At 38.6% G+C, this 24,098-nt stretch overlaps 1 protein-coding gene across 1 annotated transcript in view; it reads left to right on the top strand.

The window, feature by feature from the left end:
• EEFSEC (eukaryotic elongation factor, selenocysteine-tRNA-specific) overlaps positions 1-24,098 on the top strand; it is a gene marked incomplete at its 5' end in the record, with an annotated part of 90,694 nt that overhangs the window by 20,829 nt on the left and 45,767 nt on the right. The window contains one exon of the mRNA XM_009083755.1: positions 14,927-15,562. Coding sequence (XP_009082003.1) covers positions 14,927-15,562 — 636 coding nt within the window. The remainder of the gene's footprint in view (positions 1-14,926; positions 15,563-24,098) is intronic.

Genomic DNA, 24,098 nt, shown 5'->3' with positions numbered 1-24,098 from the left:
CATTTTCCTTGTTGCATTGTTGGTAAGGTACTGGGGTTTCATGTTTTCCTTCTGAAACGACTGAAATAAGCCTTTGCCTTAGATACCATGTCAGACTTGATATTCTAATAGGTTAAACCCTCTGCTTTTGTTAAATATTAACATCCTTTTGGGATTTTAAAGAATATCTTCAGAAAAATAAGGGGGTGGAATGTTTTCCAAACAGTGCAATTTATCCCACTTTGTTAAATAAAAAAACCCAAAGGCACTAAGTGGTACCTACCTTCTCAGGAAAAAGGAGAAAAACCTGTCATGGTTTAAAAATATGATATCCAAAGGGGATGCAAAAATTATGATGACTGAACAGAGAATGTTCCAGTGTTACAGTATTGTTTTGCCTTTTAATAAGACAGAAAAATGAAGATGTCAAGTGATTAACAGCAACCGTTTTGTCTGAATGTTAAACTTCATGTAAAAAATTCTTTCTCCTCTAAATCTGATCTTCTGAAGGAGTATGAAATGTACCTATGTTACACATAGAATATGGAGCAAGTGGGATATAAATTATGCTTAAGTATTGCATTTATGGGTTTTTTCTCATTTTTATTTTACTGATTTTTGAAGCAAGGATCTCCTTAGAGGGACTTCAGAAACTTGGCTTACTGTCCAAGTTAAGTGTTTTTTATTTTTCTATTTATCTTTGGCCTCATCTCTGTTAAAATTATCTTTCCTCCTGTTGAAAGACAGTGGTAAAACTTCCACCAGTTGTACCAACTTGCTGACTTAATTTCCTCTAATGCACATTGGCTGTGGTAGCAAGAGTTTCTGACATTGCTGTTTTTCTTTTGAATGATACGGTCAGTTTTTAGTTTCAGATTCACTCCGCACTTACTTTTGCAGGCTTTTCTAGTTACACATTTTTCTTCCTGAATGTGCTCAGTCACTTCCAATAAAATCTTATTTTCCTTGCGAGCCATTTACATTGTGCTAGAAAACTCACACAGGACTGAGAGGATTCATCCTGAATTGTATCTTTGTCCAGGCTCCTGAAGTAACCACATCTTGCAGTCTCACGGTGATATGAGTATCTTCTATGTTTATATTTACTGTAGCAGAATATTAATGCATCTTTTAGAATAAAGAGAAAATAAACTGGTAACATAGGGAGAGACAGTGCTTTTTGCTGCATTGGAACTGTGAGAGCTAGTGACTATGCTGAAAAAGAAATCTACATATAAGGAAACCTGATCATGAAGTACTTACAAAAATCTGCTGGAACTTTTAAAAATACACTGGCAAAAAAGAAAACCAAACACCCAATCCAAACTTAAATATATAGTGGATAGTGAAAAATTTTGCCTTGGTGCATAGGCTAGGTAAGCTTCCTTCAGAGCGGATTCAGTCATCTCAAAGAATTCCTTGTGGCCTGCACACTTTGGATTACATGTGATTTCAATTGTAATTGCAAAAGAAAAGGTTCTAGCTTTCAGGACTTGTAGGGAGTGACAGTGGTTTTCCAGTCCTGACTGCAGACAGAGCAAACACATGTGAAATCTTCTTCCAGTCTTGGAATGTTAATTTTGAAGCCTAGTTATGGTACTTTGAAACATCATTGGCAATTTTAGGGAAGGTCATCTCAGCAGGTGTGACTGGATGTGCTACAGCCCTGAGACCCAACAGACAGGACGTGAAAGATCCTGCAAGGAAAGAACTGGAGCAGAGGACAGATACATAGAAAGCAAAAATATAAATGAAAAGCTGTTTTTTGTGTGCTGCAATACTGTATAAAGATTGTTCTTTACTATGTGAAATACCTTTACACATCACCATTAACAGTCTGCTATTTCCTCATAGGCTGCATGTTGCCCTCAATTTCACCAAGTGTCTGTAGTTGGTGTTCTGCTGTCAGGTGTTTTTGCATGATGGTTCTGGTGCTGCCTTGTCTGTTAGCTGTGCATGTTGCAACCTCGGTGAGCCTATGTTTAAGGTTCCTTCATGGACCTCATCTAACTTCCTTTTAAAACACCCATAATGGATTAAAATTATTTATAAATTGAGAACTATTTACCATCTCTTTCTCCAGACTGTTTCCTTATCGCTGATATATAAATTCCCAGAAGAAATATTTCTCAGATTTTTTGGAAAATATTCTGACAGTGAATCCTAAAACAAATTAATAAATACACCAACAAAAGCAAAATTGCATTTTGTTCATAGTTTATCTGGAATATTTTGGTAAACATCGCATTAGCCAAGAGAATCCTGTCAAGCATTTGCTGTGCCTCAGTAGTACTTGCCCATCTCTGCATGATGGGCTTGTTTCCTTCCCTGAGTTGCAGTAGGTTTCCCATGTTTGTTGCAGGTGTCTGTGATACTTGACGCTGGAAAATGAGGCAGCTTGTTTTAAATAAGAAATGAATTTGCACAGGTTCTCAGAAATACTGAAGTGTGCTGGTGATAGTTGTCATTTCTTTGGATCTTGATGAAGGTTTTAAAAATCATGTCAGTAGGACTTGCCACTAAGAAGTATCTGTGTGCAAAATGTAGAAATATTTATTCACCTGATGACAGCTGAAAGGTTTAGGCAAATAGAAAGATAATAGAAGATTAGGAGTGGTTAGAAGATAATAGTTTGTACTTCTACCTTTTGAATACAGCTTCTGGCTGTCATTGTCAGAATATACTAGGTATGCTTGCAGCATGTATCAGGAATTATTTCTTTTATAGTCAAACCTAGGGTTTTTCAAATTGGACAGCTCTTCCTAGCAAGTTAACAAATCCTTGAGAGGCAAAAAAGTCACAACTCCACGTCTGTTGTAAATGCTTGTTGTATCAGAGGTGAGGGACCCTTTTCATGAGTTAATCAAAAAGACCTATGCAAACAAGCAAGAGGATTTTTTCTTCAGTCAGTCACTACAGTTACAGAGCCTGACATTGTTAGGTGAACCTTCGTGATCTCATAGGCTACTGCATACTCTTGTGCACCAGAGCCCTCTTAATGAAAACGTGGGGCACTGGATACGCAAATTCATAGCAGCTGTCACAGCTGGGCTGTGGTGAAGTTTGGTCAAGACCCTTTGAACTTTTTATTTTGCACTAATCCCATTTAGTGTGATCAATATACGGACCTTCAGCTCCTAGGTCTGTTAATTAGGTGTCAAGTGTTGGGTTGGCCTGTGTCAGGCTGTAAAATACAAACACAGAAGAGACTATCAGTAGGGAACTAAAGTGTTTATTGTCTGAATGTATAAAAGTGTAAAGTTGCCTTCCTAGCCTGGAGACGTCCTTAGGGATCTTAAGAGTCTTTTGTTTCTCTTAGTAAGGTAAATTTATATTTAAATATGCATTTTACCAAAAATATTCATGCAGTTGGGGGCTGCAGAATAATGCAAAACACCCAATTCTGCTAATAATTTGATATTGGAATAGCTCTTTGTCTACCTACTCCCCTGCCTTTTTCCCTGTTAATCAAAGTGTTTTATAATTGCTCTGGTAGCTGTTTGCGTTGGGTTGCTCTAAGATGTGTGTCCTTTCTTGGTTTGTGTATGTACATCTAAAATGAAGTTTCCTCTAAGACTTAACATTTATTTTAACTTGTGCTTTGTAGCATTCAGGGAATAGACAGGATAACTTAGATCTTCATTTCCCCATCTCAAAGAATCTCAGGAGGTTTTTGAACTCCCCCATCTTTAGTGCTCTATCATTCAGGGAAGAATAAATATGTAGAATGATATTTCAAGTTTCGTACATTTTTGGGTTCCTTTATTTCAGTCTTTCAGTGACAGAAAGGACTGGGGAGTTGTGAGTAGTTTGTTTCATCTCCTTTGAAGAAAACTTAAAATTTATAATCCCAGATCAGACCTTTCCTATAACTCACACAACTCATCCTGTTAACTGTTTTAATATATGGCACTGCTATTTCATTAAACAACATCCAGGAATAATTAGTTCAGCAACGATGCCTCGGAACAAAAGCCCTTGATTTCGTTTAACTTTATAAGTTGGTCTCTTTTGATCTGCAAGAACACATCTGGGGCCTTTAAGAAAGCAGAAAGAAAAATATTAAATGTTTAGTAAGGCTGTTGGTGAAGGTTTCAAAGCACAGTAACCCTTTGGTACCAGGATGTAGCTCTGAGGCAGAAAAGTGTGAATTTCTTATTTCATAAGATATCACATGGCACCTCTGTATGGTAAATGCTAGCTGGTTGTACCAAAAAAATGTGGGTTTTGCTAGCTGATGATCACTACATTTTGGCTTTATTTCCAGTTTCATAAGATGCAGTGTCTTCATTCTTTCCCCACTTTCTTCCTCCTTTTTTGTTCTGCCCTTTTGCCCCCTTCTTCCCTGGCTGCATTTGAATGGATTAATCAGAATCAGTACTGTAAACCTGACAATTTTTTACCATGTATCTTTGCATTAGAATTTGGTTTTGCTGCATCAAACTTTGGACTGTACTGCTTTGTTCCTTTAATAGCTTAGTATTATTTGCCAAGGTGGTAGGGATAAATCCATTTGTTCTTTACTCTAGACTTAACTGCTTAGATTTTGCAAATATCATACAATCCAGAGGATATAAATTTACTCGTCTAATCTTAATCACTGTTACTGACTTGTAATAGAAAATTGCTTACCAGTTGAACTCTTTAAAATTTGCCACTAAAAAAAATCCTGCCTCGAGGAAAAGCTGTAAAGATTTTGTATGCCAATTGGGTTTTATTTCTTAAACTAAAAAGTATTGCGAAAAATCCTTGTCTGGTAGTAATTAATTCCTTTTTCTTTTATTTTCTTCTCATAGCAGAGGTAGCCTTTGTTTTGATTGTAATTAGTACAAGCAACTCTCTAGGAGTAGTACCGTATCATTTGATTTGTACCGATGTGTATGCTTGTGTTTGCTTGTTTGCTGCATTGCACTGGAGTGCTGTTGTATTTATATTCCTGGCATTTCCTAGAAAATGTACAAATCATCACGATTAATGTTAACGTTTGCCACAGCTAATGAAGCCTACCAGATCTCTCAGTAATTATTCATCACCTTTGTTTCATTTTGTATAAGTCATGGCTTCTATTAACAAGCTTGTGGTAGAGAAAGGACAGGAGAACTTTGTTCATGAGAAAGAAATGAGCAAAAGAACTTCGTGCTTATTTTTTCCCCTTGACCTGTCAAAATAGAAGTGAAAAGAGTTGAAAATATTATTTTTCATTACAGGTTTTATTTTTAAATGCAGCTTTATGTTCACTCTATGTTTGTTTTCCTTAGTGAGCCTTTAACTCCAAGGTTGTGACCCAATAATGACCTACTCTTTCCACTCTCAATTGCTTTTGACCTACTCCATTAAGTAAAAAGAAATAACCTAACAGAAGGGTAACCAGATCACTGCTACCACACCAAGGAAACAGGCAGGCTTTGGGATGCTCTTCTTTAATCTCTCTATCCACAGAGCCTTCATTTTAATTTGCAAAATTGAACCCAGATCGAGAGCAGTAAAGCCTGAATACAGTAAATATTCATGCCTCAGTGATCTAGAGTGGCTCCATTACATTTCAGAGATTGGGAGAATTACCTTTTGGATTATGTATATTCATGGGCTGATTTTTATTTGAGATATAATATTACTCACATTGGGCTACATGTCGCATATTCTACCAAAACCAGCCTTCTCACAAAGCTCCAAATGTTCCTTACACATAAAAGTTTTACTTCTTTACCCTAGAGTTTCCTCCGTTTTATGCTTTTCAAAGACTGGTAGTAAACAAATTTCTTTGAAAGAAGAAGAAAAAAATGCTAGAAGAAGTTCTTCTATAAAACCTTCAACCCTGTGTTTACTGTGATATATTCTTTTGCATACGACTTTGAAGTCTTCAGATAAAAGTATTATTATTGTTCTAAACCTAAATCTATTTAGAAAAAATAATTCAGTTCGTTCTGTTGGAAGAAGAAAATTCCAAGCAGCCTTTCGTTGACCTATCATTTTGCGTTGGTTTTGACTTCTTTTTGGATTTTTTTTCATTTCAACAATGTTTTATTGAAATAGTTTTGATAAGTTGCAGAAATTTTAATTGGTATGCAAATATTAAGCTGGTTCTGTGTCATAGTTTTACTATGGGTCTGACATTCTCTGCATAGATGCTTGCTAAACTCGTTGACATTAGACTATGCTTTAAAAATGCATACTTTATCTATAGTGATAGGTGGTGCTGCTTGTGCCGTCTAAGATACTTGACATCTTAATATTCTCTTCTTGGTTGCAAAAAAATCTCTGAGATATTTTGGTCATTTGTAGATGAAAGGATATATGGTAGGTGTCTACCTTCTGCATCCTTCCGCACATCCTGGGAGTGTGGAGATCCATTCCCAACCCGAAGCCACAGATGTTTGATGTGTATAGCTGTTAGGCTCTTTGGGCCAGAGGACTAAAAAGGGTTGTGGTCCTCCCCTATGTGAATAGTTTCATCCAAACAAGAAGAGGCAATGCAGAGAGAAAATAAAAGTGCAGCGGGGCTTTGTGCTCTTGGTGTTCCCCTTGTGAATCCCAGGGAGAGGTAAGGGGTGGGAGCCAAAGAGTATATTCAGAACATGTATTACTGGGAAATGCTTCAAGGGCAAATCATACTTGAGCACTCTGATTGCCTTCTGGGGCAAAACAGAGACAGGAAGAGTCATGACTTTAGTGAGGTTTGGGCAACATCTCTCACAGCATTTTCGTGTGGCAGCTTTAGGGGAGGTATGGGATGGATTTAGGGTGGTTGGTGTGAGTTAAAAATTGGCTAAAATAGTTGGAAGCTTTGCTGTGAATGAGGAAAATTGCTATGAAATGATAAATATTCTGAAAATTCAGCTCTCAAAAACTGGCCGTTGGGTTTTTCTTGGGTATTTGGAATGTGACAAATGATGCAGTTGAGTTTATCTGCAGTGAGGCGTAATGCCATGTTCTATCACAAGGGTGACAAGATTACTGGAGTTTACCAAATAAATACTCCAGTAAGATAGCACACATGTAATACAGTGTGAATTTGATGATTTACAGTAAATAATGAATTCAGGGTGGTTCAGTCATGAGAAGAAAATAAATAAGAGGATAGTTTTCTTACTCAGTGAGATTTGTCCAGCCTGTACATGGGATAGATTAGGTTATGTTGAAAAAAGTTTGGATTATATACTTAAAGGCTGCAGGAGACTGCATAGGCACAAGAAGGTCATTTAACTTTGCCTGCAAAATCTTAATCTTAACACTTGGTAATTTTTGATTTGTGATTGTGTACATGAATAAAGCATACATGTAAATTAAAATTATGGTATTAAAACAGAGCAGCATGAGAGTAAGGTCATTGACCTTCTTTATTTACTGGGTGCATAGTCATATTTTAGCTGCTGAGAAAGGAAGTAAGCTAAATAGATTTTAGGATCCCCTTTTATAGTGCTTCATTCCAGTGTTGCAGTGCAGGCTCTTCAGGCTATGGTGTTATTTTACCAGGAGGAAGAGTATATTAAATAAAATCTGATAGCATGTGTGTGTGGTGTTACATAAGCACCACAGTGGTCATATGGTGAATGCCCTTATAAACCTCACTTAAAAAAAAAATTAAGTTAAAAGAATCATTCTGTGTGAAATAGTTTTTCTTCCAGATGCTATGTTCCTTTCCCACATGGAGGTAAGTGAGGCCATGGGCAAATAATAGATTCTAGAAATACTCAAGATCTTTCAGAAAGTTGTTACGAAGCCACAGGGTCTTGCTGGAGCCAGCAAACTTGGAATTATTTCTGACTCTTTGAGGTTTTTACTCTTTGTAGTTAGTCCTAGTTGCTGTTGTGTGTTGACTCAGAAGAGAAAGCTTTCCACAACCTGAGCAGAGTTGCAAAGTTTGCATCGTGTGGCTTGCTGTTCAGTGATATATTATTGACAGCTCCTGTTTTATCTCCATTTTATGCGGTTTCAAAATACTGGTTGAAGTTTTGGAACTAATGTTTGTAACTAATGAGTTATGACACGAACCGCAAAGGCATCTCGGAGAATTTAGAAAATATTTCACACATTCTTTCTTAAAATAAAGTTTTTTACTTGAATGGAGGAGAGGCCTTGGCTTTGGATTTCTGATGGCTCATTGTTGCTGCCGTGTGCTGTCACAGCTGACATGTCCCTTTAATGCTTTCGAGTAGGAATGGTTTGCTGCCTTTGCTAAACACTTAGCTTGCTCATCTGTAGGGTTTGGCTTTGAGAGTCGTCATTCCTCTTGAAGCAAAGAACTCTGCATTCTTCATGTTTAGAAGAGAATTGCTAAAAGATGTGTTTACACGTAGGGAGCAGTCTTACGTCTGAAGTAGAGCCTTGCTTGGTTTTAGTATATGTGCTTCGACATGGGTTGGCTGAAAGCTAAAGGTTGTGGTAGCCTTTCAGGCAAGTAGGCTGCATCTTTTTGCCAGTGTAGCTTGGTATCTTCTGTCCACCAAGAGATGATCCTGGAAGAAGGAAGATGAGATGCCTTGTTCTATGTTTGGATTTGGATTTGTAGCAGAGTAATAGGGAGGAAGGCAGTCCTTGCTTTCAGAAGCAGCAGATAAGGTATTCATTGTGGTCATGCAGTTGGGCTTTTGTTCGCTGTTCGCCTTCAGCTGTAAGGAGGCACTTCTGGATGATACTAAGGTGATGTTTCTTGTATTTGGCACTTTGCTGCGATGTATGGCCAGTTCACACTTCTCAAGAGTGTTTTTTTGAGTGCTGATTCAGACAGGCTTGCACTTGGTGTATTTCTACACCTCAGGGGTGAAATGTACTTTTTTCATTTGTCAGTTCCTCTTCCTTCTTTGGATGTAAGTTTAAATACGCAGATCTTAGCAACTGGGCTCTGACGTGTGATCTTTATTTTCAAATAAAGATTGGAGTCCTCTGCATTTGAAGTGGTGTCTCTTTTTTGCGATATGTATGTAAGAGTCCTTTTATAAATACTGTCTTTCTAATCACTATTTGCCCTAACAGATTATCGAAACTAATTATTTTAACTTTGCAGTATCTCATCAGTATTACAGGGAAGTATGGTTGCTTTATCTTTCATATCAGAAAGATGCACTCACAGCATTGGGAGGCAGCAGGATGGCTAGGTTTTTATCTAAAGAAGCTATGAGCAATGGCATATGGCTGATAACTTAATGGAAGTTGGATAAATAAAGGAAAAGAAGCTCTGACATATCAGAGCAAAAAGTCATTAGTGGACTTTTTCTGTATCCTGTTTTCTATTAGTCTGCAGTAAACTGCTTTGAAAATCTTAGTGGGCTTTTCCTTTGGTCTTCAAATAACTGGTTCTCTTATATTGAATACATTTGTTTATCTCAAGGGCTGAACTGTTTGGGTGCTTTTGATTTCTGTTTTGCATTTTTTAACCTACATTTGAACACAAACTTCTTTCTCACCCTTTTAATGGACCTTTACATAATGCTTTAGGAACATTAATGTGATTATGGAAATAAAATTTAGAAAGGGGAGCAAATCTCTTTGCAAATGATGTAAGATTTCAACACGTGTCTCTTGATTTACGTGATGAGATATAATCAATTCCCCTGTGCTACAACTAGGAGACAAAATGTGAGTGAATTTCTTAGCAAAGTTTGTAGCAAGTTTTATGATGGTATCCAAGTTTTCCGTGTTTACCTACATTGTTCATGTGCAGTAAAGTCTGTTATTTTAAAGTTGCACTCAGTAGTGTTCACTTTTTGTGTCTAAAGTTCTCATTTCCCCACTCTATTGAATGGATGGCTACTATTTTTATGGACAAGGTAAGATAGAAGTTGTTTTACAGACAGCAGTGTAAGTACTAAAATGGAGTGCTTGAAAGAAATGCAGAGAAATGTCAGATATTTGTTGTAGCTGGTCTTGGTTACAAATTCCTGTTGCTCAGGACAGAATGCTCTGAGGTATTTTACGTCATTCTGTTGGTAGATGAGTGGACTGAGTGATCCAGCCCCAACTCCCTACTTGAAAACTCCATTGCTGTAAAGCTAAAGAAAATATGTGAAAGCTTAGAATGGTGCTATAACTTGTAGGGATCCCTTACACAGGGAAACTAGATATGCATAAGAGAAACAAATCTAGTACTAAGAGTCAGTTGCATCCTTTTCAGTGCTGCTGGGTTTGTATTTTAAAGGCCAGACAAAACAAAGATGAATTTTAGCTATGTACTTGACTCTCTTGAACTAAACCCCTACATTTGGAGTATTTTAAACCGTGGGCAAATGTCTCTGTCAGTTGGGGTCAGAGTGAAATAGAATGAAATACTGTACTGATGTTCATGGCCTGCTCAAAAAACAGGAAGTCAGTGATTTAAAGCTACGCTGGCTCCTGTTATTTGATCCAGTGGGTGCAGATCAACTCCCTGATTCACTTCTCTGCTGGTTCCATGTCTGACCTTTTGAAGGAGATGCAATTCCAAATTAGGCTGGGTGATCTAAGCCACCCCTGAATCACCTATGCACACTCTAGTGGTGTTCTGGTCAGATTCTAATTCCTACAGACATTATGCTCTTGGAACAGAGGTTATGGTCAGTTAAGATGCTGTGCTGTATGCTCCTTTTGCAGTTCTGGTACTGAGAACATGAGGGGGAAATGGGCTTGAATGTGTTCTTCCCATTTACTTCTGTCCTCTGGTATGTCTGGGAATTTTAGATACAATAATAGATACTATTTAGAACAAATATAGATGAATAGATTAAAGTACCTGATTAAAACATCTGCAAAGTACTTGATAGATCAGCATGAAGTGCTGATTTTTAGTAGGCTGAGCAATGCAGTGTCTTTTCCTCCAGCAGTGTCTTTTCCTCCACGCATCTGAGAACAAGCAGACCTGTCTGAAAGCCAGATCCAGCTACAATTAAATCAGGTGATTCTTAAAGCTCTGGGTGAGCACAGCCAGAGTGTGGAGAGCTTGCCTGCTGTGGGGGAGTTGGGGGCAGCACAGATAATCTGCTTTGGTTGGAGTGGGGGCAGCTTTACATGATTCTGCAAATTTTCAGTTTGTTTTAAATTAGGATAATGTTTTCTGAAAGACATTTTGGTCAGGATCCAAAATTTTATTGAACTTGCATTTGAGACCGTGAAGACCATCAGCACATGTATTAACAGGAGCCTCATTGGACACTGGAAAATGCTCCTCTATCCATATACTCCATTGCAAGTTTATCCTACACACAGGAATTGCAACAAGCTTGTTGTCATGGAAAGTGATGCTTTTCAATTGTATACATGGTTGAACACTGAGACATGAGGAATAACACAGTATTCTGGTACAAGCCAGCTCTGTATGCTATGGTTGAGAAAGGCATATGACAATGAAAAAAGTTTATTCATGTGAAGTGAGTATTTCAAAAGTTCTTGTGAATTCTTCTTTTGATTGTTGTTTATGGAATGTATGTCAGATGCATCAAGCCTAATGAGTTAATTGGAGAGAGTGGGTATAACACTGAGGAAAGTTTCACAGATGCCTTATTAAAAGCTAAGATGTATTCTGAGTGTATATATACACAATTGTGTTATCTAAACACAATTTTTATTCTTTAATGTTATCTAAATTCTGTGGAAGATATTTAGATGAATATATGTAGATTGTTTTAGAGACTTGCATGTAATTGCTGTAATATTTTCACTCAACTATTTAGGTGGGTAATTTCTAAAAACAGATATTATAAAATGGAATATTGATAAATAATAGAAGTTTTTTACTATAAGGGTGGTGAGACACTGGCACAGGTTGCCCAGGGAAATAGTGGATGCCCCAACTCTGGCAGTGTTGAAAGCCAGGCTGGATGAGGCCTTGAGCAACCTGAACTAGTGGGAGGTGTCCCTGCCCAGGGCAGGGGGTTGGGACTAGATGATCTGTAAGGTTCAATCCAACCCCTAAAATTCTATGATCCTATGATTCTATGAATAATAAAGAAGCTCCATTTAAGATAAAAAACTGGACAGATCTCTTGTGCATCTTCTGGTCCTAGTTTCGTTTTGAGGAGTGACAGTGCTGGAAGATTCCTTAGTCCTTGACAATTTATTCACCCTGTCCATGGTTGTAGAAGGGGAAAGATTTACTGCCAGTAATATCAAATATGAAATTGCAGAAGTCTTCCAGAATGGTTTGGGCTGGTACTTTTCATATGACAGTTTCAGTCTTGTAGTGCTTGTTTATATCTTTGAAGCAGTTATGTTTAGAAAACCTTTTTTGTTTGTTTGTTGGTTTTGGGTTTTTTTCCTTTTCATGTCCTTAAACATTGTATCACCAGTGTTGCAGCTAGAACAGTGAGACTGGAGAGGGGAGGGATAGTGAATGAAAGAAGGAAGAGTTTAGGAAGGGTTTGATTCAAGCCCCTGTACTTTCAGCCTTCAAATTACTGTCCTGGAAGTGAGTAGGTAGCTGGAGGTAAATGCTGAATTGTTTCACTGCAATTTATCTAGGTGGGTAGTACTGTCTAGGAGGGTTAGCTAAAGGGATAATGAATATATATTAGAGTACAATAATGTTTGAAACTGAAACTCTATTGAGTATTGAGAATGGCCTTTTAAGTCTGTTTTGACATGAGTTAAGATCTTCACAAACTATTTTGGCCCAGGCTTTTTAGTTAGGGGTTTTTCTCTTACATGAACATACCTCTTGATCTCTTTTCTCATAATATTTTGTGGATTCTTCAAGAATTCATAGGCATTGATGTGGCATTTGATTTGAAAAATGTTGTAATAATAACATTATAATCCATAAAAGGGCGTTACTTTTGGTTTTGGTTAGCAGCCAGAGATTCAGGGAACCCAAACAATATTCATAGTGGTGAAGCTCTTGAGCATTGTTATTTGTATAATTATGATTTCCAAAAGAAATACAGGCTTTTTCTTGTTTTCCAGAAATGCAGCATCTAGATTTTATTTTTTTTTTTTTAAATCAGCTTTCTGTATATTGCCCGTGACCATTTTTTTGCTGACTTACTTGGAGAGCTCTTTATTCCAGTTACTGAAGGTTTTAGTTCAGCCAATAGACTTTTCATCTCTCCCTCCATTTTGATCTAAGTTGCTGCAATTTGTTCCCCTCTGAGTCTGGTGATGTTGGGCATAGGCATACACAGATTTGCTGAAGCCAAGTTCAATGTCCTCCTTACAGGGCAGCAGGCTGTGTAGGAAAGGAAAAGGTGAAAAACATAGTTGTGTTTCCACTTAGGCACTTCATCTAAGATGCAGGAAAAAAGCTGATGTTTTCAGTATTATGAAATGCCAAGTAAATAGGTGTGTAGTTAAAATTAAGTTCTCTAGACTGTAGAGTTGTCTAACCTAAATGCTGTACTTGAAGCTGTGTGATATCTGAGGATGAAGCCCAGCTCTGCGGAGTCCAGTCTTTTGGTTTGGGGTTTTCTTCATCAGTCCTTGTGTATTTTGGTTTCTTACTTTCAGGAGTTAGAAGGTAAATGGGGTGGGCTAGGATTAGAAGATGTGCTACTAAGGGTCATGCAGTGGTTGGAGATTGATTTGAGAACAGTTCCAGCTGAGTAAGAAAGATACTGATGGTTTGAATGCTGAGAATGGTAATGTTTGATGTGAACTTCTTTGATAGCTGTAGAGTTACTTCTAAGAAAAGGAAGAGAGAAGGAATTCTGAGAGTTGAGATCTGTTCTAGCAATGTTGTTGTTCTGTCTGCATTCACAGTATAATCCTTTTACATAGATAAAGACATACTAAGGAAATGATCTCTGGAATTGAGCATTGCCATGGGGAGTTCAGTTCTTGGATCTGAATATTGAGGTTTCAGCCCTTCAAAAATGTGTATACCTTTCTGTACTAAGGACTCTTGTGGCAGTACGTAATATTTAGGAGAAAAGTTTTTTTTATTGCCAAAAGTATCATTTCAGTATTAAAAGCTGTCTAATGTTGGGTCTTCAGGCAGAGCGGTTACCTATCCAAGCATCTAGTGTCAGTGTGAATGCAACAGGTGGCACCATAAACACTGTCAGAAAGAACCTTTAGTTACATGCAAACTGTGGTAGAGAGGAAATTGTATTAAAGGATGATTTGCTGAACTGTAAAAGCCAAAATGAAGCCTTGTAAAACTAAACTGGTTTAGTCTGATCAAGCTGTGCCTGGACTGATCTTTAAAAGCTGTTTCAGTCTTCTAGTCTCCTTGAAATAATTAATACAATAGCAAGCTCATTAAGGTCAAACTGTCATAGCATCTGGGATGTTGTAGTGTAACTGGTGATCGGTGCTGCACTTGTCCTATGATATTCCTAAGAGGTGGAACCCCACATTGTAGTGACAGCACTGCTAGCCATATATTTATGAACATTTAAATCTTCATAAGAAAGTTTTTTTTACTTTTTTAAATATATGGAATGTTACAGACTAGGAGGTGGTGCATTTTTGTATTACTAATTACTGTGCAGTGATGGCTTACAAGATTTCATTGTGCTTAGTTCTGTGCAAATACGTTACAAGGAGAAGATTTTTGCTCTGAACGTTTTACAGTAGAATTCAACCATGTCAAAGAAGTCTATGAAAGGATTTAATTGAAAGGGTGGGAAAGCAGTCACATAGGTGCATGAATGGGTATTGTAGTGCTACAGTTTTGATGATGCAGATGCTTGGGGGAGTGTATATTAAATAAGCTATTCCATGGTGTGGGTATCTCTGATGATTTACAGATAGTATTGTGGGTATTGCAGCACAGGTGATGCAAATATCAACATAATTGTGGCCGTGATTATCTTCCAGTCTCATGGACAGAAGCAGAATAAGCTAAGAGGCTCAAATCTGTGGTAATTTTAAATGATGGAGTATGTTCTCTGTCTTTAATTTCAATTTTGTGAATTGTGGCCTCTTCAAGAAGGTCAGTCATCTTACCATACAGCAGAGTATCATATGTGGCTGATATACCATGATATAAGCATGTGAGTGATTAATTGCTTCATTCTTTTTCTTTCCCTTTCATCAATAGGTGACAAAGAAAGTCAAGTCCATGCAGATGTTCCATACTCCAGTGACTTATGCTATGCAGGGTGACCGAGTGGGTATCTGTGTAACCCAGTTTGATCCCAAACTGCTGGAACGAGGCCTAATTTGCACCCCAGATTCACTTCACACCATCCACGCTGCAATAATCTCCTTGAAGAAAATCTCGTATTTTCGAGGAGCTCTTCAGACTAAGGCCAAGTTCCACATCACAGTTGGTCATGAAACAGTTATGGGAAGAGTGATGTTTTTCAGTCCAGCCCCTGCTGATTTCAATGAAGAAATGAAAGAAAATGTTTTTGATTTTGAAAAAGATTATCTTTATCAAGAGGAATATTTGTCCAAGGACTCAGTTTCTTCAGAGAACAAAGAAAATGACCAGGCAGAAGTCCAGCTCCCAAGACAACAGTGGGCTTTGCTAGAGTTTGAAAAACCAGTCACTTGTCCTAAACTGTGCCTAGTGATCGGCTCTAAGCTGGATACGGATATTCACGCCAATACTTGCAGGTTGGCATTCCATGGGGTACTGCTCCAAGGTATGGAAGACAGGAACTACACAGAGACTTTCCTTCCAAAGCTGAAAGTGTACAAACTGAAGCACAAAGAAGGACAAGTGGAAAGGGTAAGCTGTCTCTTTAATGCTATACATGGGAACTGGAAATACTTGTTCTGTGTACCTTCCTAAGTGACAAAACTTCTAGCTTTCCATTGACATATTTATACAGTTAGTCTGCAATCCATTGAAAATGTAGACAATGTAAAACAGAAAGTAGCATTAGATTAAATAACACAAAGAACACTATTAATTCTTTTTTGCATTTTTGCATTTTAATAAATAAGAACCTCAATTGTTAACATTTATTATAGTAGCCAGAAAGAAATCTCCTACAGGATGCCTTATGGAGCTATAGCATGCTGAAGTGGGAATCAAGCTCATGACATGGAGAACTTGAGCCATGCTTAATGCATGTTGTTTCTGTGTCACACAGGTGTTAATCTGCTCTAGTGTTATGTACTCAACCCACTTCAGTGTGGCAGAAAACAGAGGTGCTTTCTGGAGGAGTTAGCATCTACTGTAAAGATTAATTGGTTTGTTTTTTTCTTTACTGTCCTATCAGTAGTGGTTGGTACTACATTGCTGGCATAAGTTTGGTCTTGGTGGTGGTAACCTTTAGTTATCAGCAGAGAGTAATTTGTATATGCATTGCATAGTGGAATTTTATATGATCAATGGTTTAGGTGGAGATGGGCAATATATAAGTAATTGGTTACCCCATAATAAGCAGAGCTGATGCAAACTTTAGTAAATGTTTACTTGATGTATTAGCGTGATATGTGTTCTATTAATTTTTGGGTAAAGAACTATATTTTCCAAATTCAAAACCCAATGGTTTGAACAAAATGTTTAGCATTCTTCTTTTCAAAATTCCATAAAGCTGAGTTAAGGATTGCATAATCTCTCTCCTTACTTTGCTGTAGGAGACTAAACACTTGGCATACTTTACCATGTTTGCAATGTATGTTGTTTGTTTGTTTGCTTTACTAATTTAACCGTACAAAGATCCCTGCTAGGGATGATTTTAAATTAGTGGCGTTCTTTGAAATACCTCACTACATTAATTGATCAAATGGGCAATTCATATTTCTGCCTTTTTTACTGAGGTTTCCATTGCATTTTTAAGTTAAAAAAAGAAAAAAAAAAGGAAAATAAGACTTTCTTCTTTGAATTTCCGCTGCTGATGTTTTTGAAGGGAACTACATATCTTTGGTGTTGTGTTGGTGTTTTGGATGCCAGTTTTGTCCCTGGGGAGGAAGGTAGGTAGGAGGAGTTTTTTCTCTATTAATTTGGTTGATATGTGGCACCCAAAGTCAGCAGTCACTATCTGGAATTTTGGTCGCAGGTATATCATCTCCTTTGACATGGCTGGCTACCTTTCTCTTTGGCTGATGGGGATGCTGAATTACAACTAGGAGTCCAAAGTATTCTGTCCTCTGAGCTGCAGAGAAGCTCTAGGTCAAATGTGTGTGTCTGGATGCTTGTTCTTCTGCTGCTCCAGAGCTTTCTGAGCTCATGAAACATTTACCTTTATCTTAGCCTTTATTTAGTCACTTGTGCATGGCCCATGCTGCCAGGATCCAGCGAGACCTGGTTTGCCACCTCCTTTTGTTTCTCTGTGATTACAGGAATGTGAATGGAAATAGAAGTCTGTGTGACCCACCGAGACAGATGCTTTTCTTTAACTGAGTTGATCTGGTCTCAAATCCTTTCTTTACTTTTGTTCCCAATATGTGGCACTAGTCTGTGGAACTTGAGAGCTTGCAGATTATCAGCTGTGTGAGTTGTCTGGGTTAATAGAGTTTTCTCTTAGCCTCCATCATGCGTTTTTAATTGGTTTTATTTGGTGTTATTTTCAAACTGTTTGCCAGTTTATGCATTCTGCTATTGATTTTGCTGTGTAAATAATGGACTCATGTTAATCAATTACATGTACTTTATTTTCTAGTCCAGAAAAATAACCAATGAGAATGGGTTATTTAAGATTTGCCCAGCGGAATAATTTATTAGGCTGATATATTACCAAACACTTTTGATATCTTCCCATGTTTTTTAACATGTAGAGCTGGAAGGTTTACTATTTTATCCTGTCTTTGTTTGTCATGCAGTGTGCCCTATCTGAGTGCCCACTGTGTGTATGAATACTAATTGGCCCTGGAAATGAACAGTTACCTTCGAGTATTCTGTCTGCAGATTTGGTTTGTACCCGGGTTCTGCCTCCAGTGGTACTGTAGAGACTTGGAGCTGGCATTTTCCCTGATGCATGCTGAAAGGATGGTGGAGCACATGCTGTATGAAATGCTCATGGTGTAAAGTCACAGGGGCACGCAGGGACTTGGAAGAGCTGGTGGGAAGAGGATCGTGCCCGGTATAAAGGGCCTGCTGGGGAAGTACTTACAGTTGAGGTAGCTACTGTTAAGTCTGTGCTTTTGCAGAGCAGAGAGAGCAGTAGGAACAATTGGGTGGTACAGGGACTTATTTTAGTACACAAAGTCACTAGCTAATAGAAAATCTGAATCAGCTGGTCCCACCCTGCTGCTGATGGATGGCTGGAGATTAGGATCGCTGAATTTAGGGTGTCTATTCTTGGCACTAATACAGGAAAATTTCTTTCTCTGTTGAGCAAGGAAGCTCCCCCCTCCTCACCTTCCCTGGGGAAGCATAAAATAATAATAATAATTAAAAAATACATGCTACCTTCACAAGAAGTGAACTTTTCCTTCAGAGAATACTGCTGGGGAAAATTAGTTTCATAGCTTCCTGAAAGGCTGGGAGAGAGGGAGGCAGGGGCACTGTTCAGGTCGGGGTAGAAGCTGCTCCCATAACTGGGTTGTAGTGGAATTCAATAGTGCCTGTTTGTGAAACGTTGCTGCTAATCTGATGTGGGCTCTCCCAAGCCCCCCTGCCTGCTGCTAGAATTTAAATAAATTCCCTGCAGTTTAACTACCAGTTTACCCAGGAGAAATCAGGCATTTATGGTTTGGCTTTTTGTTCCTGTTCTGATTACTTTCAGAGCACTGATGGAATAGCAAGAATTGTAAATTCATTAAGTTTCAGCATCGCAGTATTTTTCTTTTGTGCCCCTTGTGCACAGCACCCTCCTGGATTTTTAGGTTAATTTTAAAACTAAAATAGCATGTATTCTCAGAGATTTTTTGTCTCTCTGTGAGCACGTGTGACATTCGTCAGTTTCACATAGAAACTAAATCCATGAAAAATACAGTGTTTACTACACCATATTTTAAAGTAAAAAATCAAACTAGTAAACAAGTCTTCAACTAGTACATTTGAGTGAAATTTCATGCCTAAGCTTCTTTTTTTTTCTCATCTACTGAAGTGATGTTAGCTCTTGTACAAAAATTCAAGTATGTACTGCACTACATTTTGCACTATTCACTCTTCCCTTTTGGTATCTTGACTCTCTAATGCCAAGACTGAGCAGAGCACTGGGAGAGAGAATCAACCCTGACTAGTGTTTTTCACCAGAATCTTTAAATTTACCTGTCTGCAGCACGTCCTTGAGCCTATGGTTTTTTGCATCCTTGCTTATTTAGCTGTTGATTTTTTTGTTTGTTTGGGTTGGGTTTTTTTTTTATTTGGGGTAAGGGGGAAATATGTATTACTGTGGTATGTAATAAATTAGTATATGAGAAGTTAGTGTTGTCTGAGGTGCTGGGATTGCATCTTGGTTATGAAAAAGTCGCAAGATTCAAGTGCAGTAATGATTTCTGTCTGATATCATATTATCTGATATTTTTGAACTGTTGTGGAAATGTGTAAATGTGATCCTGTTTTGCTTTAGACCAGGTTTCTTTTTGGGATTAGAGTAAGTCTTTATGAGCTACTCTTAGGAAAAATCAAAATGTGCTATCCCCTCAGAAGTAAGAGGGCACTGGAACAGGTTTGTCTTTGCTTAACTTGATTTTAAAATGATGTGAAATATTAGTCCAGTTTTCTCTTGCAGAGGGGACTAGAGAGAGGGGAGAAGTTCAGTGGAAGGAAGTCTCTGTCAAGAGCATCTTTCTGGTGTGGTTGTATGGAGGCAGAGACTGTTGCCCTCTGGACACTTAGTTTTTGCAAACCCTTGGCTGCCTGACAAATGTGCTTTGAATAGGAAAAAGCTAGGCTGGCAACAAGAGGCTTGTGCTGATAAAGAGGTAAAAAGTCTGAGAGTGCTATTGTGAACACCAGTGCAGCTTTAAGGAGTGTGATGTGGGAATATTGGGGGAAAAAGGGCAAATGAGATGCTGTGAAGGAGGTTTGTCCATCTGAATTGGCACATGGTGATGGCTGTGGATATGAGATTGCTGAACTACAGAAGGTCAGCAGCCCCTGGAGCTGGAGACAAGCAAATTAAGATGAACAGCAACTGTTGTCCTTGGTCTCCTGCTTCTGGAGACAGGCTGCTCACCAGTCAGCTCTTCATAGTTCTGTGGGCAGAGAGACTTGTATTAATCCTAACACCATCTCCGAAATACCTTCCTCTCTGAATTTTACCTCTGTGCAGCATTGCAGATTAATTCCAGTCTGAGTCATGAAGCAGTTACTCAGTTCCTGGGATAAATCCTTGATATTTGTCACATTATTTGCACTTTGGCTTCCATGGACGTACAGGTTGAGTGCAGAGAGTTTGAACTGAAAGGTGAACCGTAGAAGTGCATCATGCTTTCCTGCATGACTCAGATATTCTGCCTGTTTTGAAAGTGTTTGCACAAGCAGGATTTATCTTAGGATGGTTGCCACAGGGTCCTATTGTCAAGGGTACTCGTAAATCAGTAGCTCTGTGGCAGAAACAAAAGGAGAAGGAAAACTCTTTGCCTTGCTTGCATGGTGTGAGCTGTGCCTTCTGCACTTCCAAGCTTGTGCAGTGAAAAATACACATGTGATGGCTGCAATGGTTTCCCATTTTAAGCATAGCAGGATGTTTTCCTCTCAGAATGAACTTCTCCTTCCTAAAGATACTTTCTCTGTGTTCCTCTAGTATTAAGAAGAATTAATTATCTCTGTGTATTTCAAGTTTCTAATGTATCTTTCTCATTATTTGTCTTGCTTTCAGGCTTTACTTACGTGATGTTAATCACGTTGCACTTGTTTCTTCAGCAGTTTCATTTCACTTGTCACAGCCGTGGGATGTCCTAGTTTGGTTCATAGTCACTCTGTTCCCAGGTTTTGTGGGTTGCTGGGTGGTGAGTTCTCTTATTGAACTCATTCTCGTGGGGACTGAGACCATCATGTCACTAGCACACTTAGTTTCTGGAGGACGGATGAATTGCTTATTACTTAATAACAACATGTTACTAATTGTTTGAATATTGGTGTGATCTAAGTGTCCCCAAGGAGAAATGTATTGTTGCAGGAGCAAGATGTGGAAGCAGGGTAAGTTATCAAGATCTTTATCAGCGCATCTCTTCTGAAGCCTGAATGGAAGAGAGAAAGCTTATCTTTCAGCATCTTTTAAAAGTGTTGGGTTATTTCTCTTTTTTTGCTGTGGGATGGCAAAAGCTTTGTCAGAGCAAGTGCAGTACCTGAGTGGTCAAATGGAAGGTCTTTGTCACCGTCACTTCATAGGTCTTTCTGGCCTGTTCAGAAGGAGGAGGAGATACTGTGGAGATGAGTGCTAGTAAACAACTGCAGGAAGTTTGAAAAAGTGGTATTAAATTTGTTGGTGACCAGCGATGACCCAAACTGTGCTTTGGGGAGCTAGACATTTTGAAAAGCACCAGTTGTTGAAAATGGCATTTTGAAAAAAAATTATGAGCCATATTTTGTCTTTTAATTCCTTATGGCTTTTTACGAGTGAAAACACCAACATTTCGTTGCTGAGCACATGTCAAATTTGTAGCAGCTCAGTCACACACTTAACCAGACTGCTGAAGGAGGGTACAAAGGAGGAAAAATGAACTTACCTGTGAGTGAATAGGAACATCCAATGCGGCTCATGTAAGAGATGAGACCAGACTTCTGAGGAAGCTACCTTTGCCTGGGGAGGTGGTAAGTTAAGGTTCCTGAGTAGTGGATCATTTATAAGCATCACTGGCACTTTTTTCACCGACTCCTTTTCAGATATCAGTAATCCCAGAATTTGTTTCACAGAGTTGTGCCTCTAGACTGTATTTAAAATATGTGCCTCAGAAATACAGTTCCTTGAATTTTCTGTTGCATAGTTGCAGTGCTGCTGGGAATGAAGAGAATTAAATTTTGCCTGCTCAGATAGATTCTTCCATCTAATTTATTTCTAGATAAAGGGTGTTCCATTGGCTTATTAGGGCTAATGTTTCATCTGCTGTTTTTTTTATAGTGACAGTGCAGTTCCAGCAGGATAGCAAGTAAAACTCTGCATCAGCTAGGTAATGATGCTTTCTGGGTGACTGATGTGGTGTGCAGACTGATACGGGCACAAAGTGAGTAACAAGGCCAAACTGTGAAATCTGATTGAGTGCTGCCTGCAGGCACAGGCAGTGACCTGGGCTGTCTGCAGAACCCTCTTTGACTCTAGCTGGGAGAAGTGGTGGATGTCACTCCATCTACTGTAAACATGCAGACGCCACAATTAATATTTTTCCTGCTTTGAAGTCTGAACATGAGTTTGTTTGGTTCTGGTTGGCTGCTGATGGTATGCTAAATACAGTAATAATACAGAGATGAAGGCAATCAGGTGAATAAAAGTGCACAGCACATTCACTAGTTAAAATGCACTGTAAAATAGGAATATAAAAGATGCATTTATTTGTTGGCCCTTGTTTTGTTTTGGAGTAAAAGGGTTTGAGAAGCTTAGTGGAGAAAGGGGGAAGGGAAGGCTGTCTGCATTTTAGTTAAACAGTACTGAGAAAAGAATAGTGATGTTTCCTGGCTGACACAGCATATGGATAAACATAGTACAAGAAATTCGTTGTAAAAGTTTACTAGCTAAGTCACAGAATCTGTTCATTTACCCCTGGTAAATGAACAGATTCTGTGACTGGTGTTCTGTTCACTCACCAGCAAAAGAATGGCTTGCTGCACATGACTGGGTAGTAGAGTTTTGCAAGGTTCGAGTAACACCTATGGTTATTATTTATATTATTACATTTAAAATGCAGACATGCTTTTGGGTCTTGCAAGTGTGTGGACAGCTGGTCTTGATTTTTCTGAGGTTGTGTAAGAGTCACCTGTGGGGGAATCATTTTGTCAGCAAGGCAACCAATACAATATTTTATTTATTGGATGCAAAAATAAATTAAGAATGTTACTTCGGTTGCAGAATCAAGAACTTGAAAGTTAGGAAATACCAGATTTACAGTTGCCTATGCAACATTAATTCTGTTCCCCTGTGCCTCTACCCTGTGTGCTTAATAAGGCAGGGTTCCTCTGAAATTTTTTTGGATGTGGTCATGTAAAGACTATATCATGGGGCATATCAAAGAGGGGCAGGAATAAGGCTGTATGGACATCTGGCATTTCTTAACTTCTTAAGTGCCCAATTCTGCAACTTAAATAACTTAGGTTTTATATCAGTGTAATTTCCTAGGCATTTTTAAAGTGGAAAGATAAAGTAAAACTAAACCTACATATTGTTGAACTGTAGCCGTCCCTCTGCTGTACACCTTCACTGGGGTGTGAGTTACAAATATTCAGGAGTGTTGCACTTGCATCGCTTGATACCTTGTTAGCCAGATGCTGAAGTAAACTGTTACCCGATAGAGATGGTGATGGACTTGAGATGTTCATACATCCATGTGGTGTCTTCAGAAGGGGATGCGAGTCTGTCGTGAGTCAGCTCTCTCCTTTCCCTCAGCATCAGTTGCTTCAGGCAGCTCTTTTCAGGCCTATCCTGTCCTTGTTGCCGGCTTAATTTCCAGTGAGTATTTTGTAAGCCTCAACTCTTTGTTCCCCTCTGCCCCTCCCCAGGCTATTTGTGGGCAGTTTCCTTTAGAAACAAATTAACTTACTGACGCTGTACTTGACCTCCTGCTATGTGCTAGGTCTATGCACTGTTCCAAATGAAACTTGCCAGGTCCCACTGATATTTCCTTTTGGATGTTTAAGATCTCAGAACCTGAGATCACCGAAGTTAAAATATTTTAAAATAGTTAAAGTGCCTGAGTGTTCTTAAGTCATGGAGATAACCACCAGAGTCCTCCTGGCTGCTCAGAACCCTCTTCAGGAAGAGGAGCCCTCTTCAGCTGGGCAATCCTCTGTGTCATGATTACTAGGCCAAGGCAAGACCTTTGCATCTACAGATCATCTTGTCTACAGAACAGCCTGTGGTTTTTTTGTTGTTTGGTTGTTTTTTTTTGAATGGTAAGTATCACAGGGGTTTTAATCTGTACTGCAAGCCAGGACTACCTGGTCAAGAGATGGATGGTGTAGAGTATGTAGTAACAGTCTTTAGCCTTCTCTTCTTTGTATCTGTTGGCGTTGCTCTTCCTACATAAAGGGAACACAGCATAGATTAATAAAAAGTAAAATAAAATAATTACTTCAACCCATTTCTTCTCACTTGTTAAAATGAATGTGTTAATTCATATTGTGTCAGGAATTTAGTTCCTGTGATGTTTTGGCATTCAATCCTTCTAAATAAATGGACATGAAGGAGACTTGCCCTATAAAGGTGCATAATGAA

Source organism: Acanthisitta chloris, unplaced genomic scaffold (genome assembly GCF_000695815.1).
Source record: "Acanthisitta chloris isolate BGI_N310 unplaced genomic scaffold, ASM69581v1 scaffold33611, whole genome shotgun sequence".
NCBI classification, from domain to species: Eukaryota; Metazoa; Chordata; class Aves; order Passeriformes; family Acanthisittidae; genus Acanthisitta; species Acanthisitta chloris.
The sequence above is the reverse complement of the archived record's forward strand: the minus strand, read 5'-3'. Positions and strand labels throughout refer to the sequence as shown.